This window comes from Lactuca virosa, chromosome 4, assembly GCF_052849685.1.
Source record: "Lactuca virosa cultivar CGN04683 chromosome 4, Lactuca_virosa_CGN04683_v6, whole genome shotgun sequence".
NCBI classification, from domain to species: domain Eukaryota; kingdom Viridiplantae; phylum Streptophyta; class Magnoliopsida; order Asterales; family Asteraceae; genus Lactuca; species Lactuca virosa.
Genome location: NC_136429.1, coordinates 327,080,481 through 327,084,359, shown reverse-complemented (window position 1 = coordinate 327,084,359; position 3,879 = coordinate 327,080,481). Strand labels below are relative to the sequence as shown.

Sequence of the window (3,879 nt, the reverse complement as noted above, 5' to 3'; positions counted from 1 at the left end):
CCAGTCAGGATGGTAGTCATTTTTTGACTGCAACTAATCCTAGTCTAGAGGTTGTTCACAGTGTTGATTTATTTGTCTTGCAACCTGATACGGCTGGTTCTGGGACTCTTAGAAGTTATGAGGAAAATAGTTTGTCCAATCCTGTAGGTGTTAGGAGATCTAGTCATGAGTCCCTCATAAATTTAATGATTTTGTTGTAGAAGGCAAGTATAAATATGGTATTGAGAAATCTATTAATTACTCTTTTTTAAATTTGGATAATAACTGATTTATTGCTAATCTTAATAAAACTATTGAACCTCAAACATATTATTAAGCTTCTCTGGATCTTAATTGGATAGCTGTAGTGAATGAAGAAATTGAGGCTTTGAATAGAAATCAGACTTGGATAAGTACTGACCCCCGGTAGAAAATCAATTGGATGTAAATGAGTTTTTAAAATAAAATATACGTCTAATGGTGAGGTTGAAAGATTTAAAGCTAGATTAGTGAGTAAAGGGTATAGTCAGAGAGAATGTATAGATTATGATGAGACATTTTCTTCCGTTGCAAAAATGGTTGCTATTAGTCTGTTATTACTCTTGCAATTAATTCTAATGGGTCTCTTTTCCAACTTGATATTAATAATGTTTTTTTATATAGTGAGCTTGATGACGATGTGTACATGAGTTTACCTCTTGGTTATCATTCTAAAGGTGATAATAGGTTTGTAAACTCTTAAAATTTATATATTTGTTTAGGAAAAAAAGGCAAATGCATCATTTTAAGTATTTTTAAAAACTTTTGAATCAAAATCGCAACAAAATACTTATTTTGGACGGTGCTAGTCCACTTTTTCGACCAAAGTGGAAATTTTCAACATAACAAATGGATCATTTTTGCAGTTTTATTTAGAATTCACTAATCTATTAAAAACTCATTTTTTATTTAGAATTCACTAATCTATTAAAAACTCATTATTTAAGTCTGTAAGCATATTTAGCTCATCCAAACATTATATAATGTTAACCCAATAAAAAAACCTTATTATACCTATTAGTTAAGTAGGAAAATGTACAAAATCAAGTTTTTTAACGTCAAACAATCGATTGCATTTCTAAACGAATAAGAAAAACAATGTGTTGTTGATTGTGGCTGAGATTTTTGTTTTTATAATATTCAATAAATGCAAAGAAACATATGTTGATTATCAAACATTTCTTTTTTAAACAATGCCCAATTAAATTTAATAATTTGCAAGGGTCACAAGGTGTTATTTTCTAAATTTACTAAGCCATGAATGGGTATCTCTATAATTTAAAAAAAAAAAAAAAAAAAAAAGTATGCACAGATCATTATGTGTATAACAATAACAGTATTATTCACAAGGATTCTTAATTAATCTCCTGTAACTAGTGACAATAATCGGAATGTAGTATAAGCATGAGCCATCATCTCCCCGACCTGAACTTGGGCTTGGGTGCTGAGGTGAAGTCCATCCGGTTGTAGTTGTAGTCCCTTTGCATCAACTGTTATTACATTCGGAAGCTGGATTCCAAGTTGAGCTTCTCTAACCTTTTCTACATAAGATCCTTCACCAGAAGCTAAAGCAACCTATAATTTAAAAAAAAAATAAAATTAAAATAAAGAATAAATCATGTTGCTCGAAAAAATTGTGTCATAAACCATTTAATTAACATGGCATACAATTTACATTGTAATTACACTTTTTTTTCTTCTACCCATTGACATGTATATTGATGTTTGATGTTTCCTTCATAATTTGAAATATCATTGTATTTGATTCGAAGCTAATTAGAGAATATTAGTGACCAATATGAATATTCTCTAATTTGTGTAATGATGTGGAATTTTTCAAAGGTAGGAGTGTGGGACACATTGTTACTACCATTGTAAAATACATCCTTCATGATGATTTATCTTTTAGGTATTGTTATTATGTTATATAATAGCAAAGTCATATTATATCGGGAAACTTTTGGAATAGATGGAATTACGGAGAGAAAAAATTAGTTGGTGACACGAAAAAATGTCTTGTCTTTTTTGCTTTTTATCTAATTTTAGATAAACAACTAATATATTATAGATATATTTATAAAATTAGTATTAAAATAATAATCTCACATTTCAATAAAATAATTCCAAAAGCCCACATAAATTGTAAATAAAATATATAATGTTTACACAAAGACGTGGATAATTCTAAACTGAAATAGTTTACATAATAAAATTGATTCAAAAATGAATAAATAAATAATCCATGCATGTATAAGTAAGTGACAGATTAATTCATAATTACATAGTGTTCCATCAAACACCATAGTATTATATAAATCAGTAAAAAATAAAAACAGAATTATGAGGAACCAAAAAAAAGAAAGTTTTTCATTATATATATATATATATATATATATATATATATATATATATATATATATATATATATATATATTATTTTATTATTTATTTTACTTTAAACCTTTTTTTCATGAACAAAACCCACCTAACTCGTTGGACTAGTGCATCCGGTGTGTGCGGCTAGTGCCATTACAAAACAAAGTGGGCCAAACAGCGTTTGTATTTTTAATATTTTGTTGGTAGAGTGTTAGACACGACTATCAAGATCAACTCTTTGTCGATTTTAATCCAGTTGAGTTCATTGACTCAACTAGTTGACCAAAATCCAATCTAGAAACCGTAGTAATCGGCAATATTTTGATCAAATGGGTAAAAAAAACTCAAGAAATTAATACCTGAATTACGGGAAGCAAAGGCAAATTTAGATCAGTTCTTAAATCGATATATAATCTCTGTAATTTTCCTTTATACGATTCAGCATCGGTGATGTTAATCGTGTCTCTCTCCCCTTGAAACCACAACACCGCTCTAATCTCTCCGCCGCGTTCCACCGCCACCGCCGCCCTCCTTACCAACCGTTCATAAAGTCTACCCCCACGCGACCACTCATCAATCCCACTCCCTCCAATAGCACACGGCACCAACCCCACTACCGGAAACCGCCGTGGATCGCCGTCGATCAGCGCATTAGCAAACGCCATTCCTGGCCCAACTCCACAAGTCTTGTTGACGTCGATATCGGCATGAAGTGGTTCTTCTGCATCTTCCCAATTCAGATCACCACCCAATCGTAGAATCTTTCCGGGATTGGACTGGATTTCCGGTGGGATTATTCCGTCCCAGTTTCTTTCGATCACTCCGCCTCTCCCGGCCATGTTGCTTTGACCGGCGAGTATGAAAATATCTTTGATAAGATGGATCGAATTTGGAGAAGGAGTGATGAAGTCAGCGAGTTTCACGTGGCTCTCCCAATAGCAGTATGTTATGATGAACAGGAAGAACATGGTTAGGTTAAGGCCATTTTTGGCCATGGGATATTAAACCCTTTGGAAAAATGGAAAATATAAAGTGAGGAAATTAGCGAAAGGAGATCATGAATTCGGCGATGTGCAATATTTTGATTGTTTTATGTTCCCAAAAGCAACTTTAGTCTTGTAATGAAAGCCGAGATTGGATTGTTTAATGGGTATTTTACCTGAATTAAAGTCTAATTACACTAGAAAACAAGTAATTAAACACCTTATCTGTATATAATTTTTATTTTTTAAATGATTCTTTATGTAGTAATATTTATTTTTGAGAAAACGTGAATCATATAGATTTTTTTTTTATTGTTTATGGAGGAGAATCTTTTTGAAGTTGTATTTGAAAAAATATCTTTTATGGGATTAAGTTTTAAAAAATATCTTTTTTGGGATTAAGTTTCTAGAAAACATATCCTTTGATTTATTTTTAATATTTTATTATTTATTTTGATACATTTGTTATTGAAAAATAAAAAATTTCATGGTATCTCTTTTT

The 3,879-nt window shown here is 31.0% G+C and overlaps 1 protein-coding gene across 1 annotated transcript; it reads right to left on the bottom strand.

Moving 5' to 3' along the window:
- Positions 1 to 1,311: 1,311 nt before the first annotated feature.
- On the bottom strand, positions 1,312 to 3,495 carry LOC145108537 (putative carbohydrate esterase At4g34215). Its single transcript, XM_079045574.1, has 2 exons — positions 2,754 to 3,495; positions 1,312 to 1,593 (listed from the first exon to the last, which is right to left on the bottom strand). Exons 1-2 carry the CDS (start codon positions 3,387 to 3,389, stop codon positions 1,378 to 1,380), a joined length of 852 nt encoding a protein of 283 aa, XP_078901700.1. The 5' UTR covers positions 3,390 to 3,495; the 3' UTR covers positions 1,312 to 1,377.
- Positions 3,496 to 3,879: the final 384 nt, after the last annotated feature.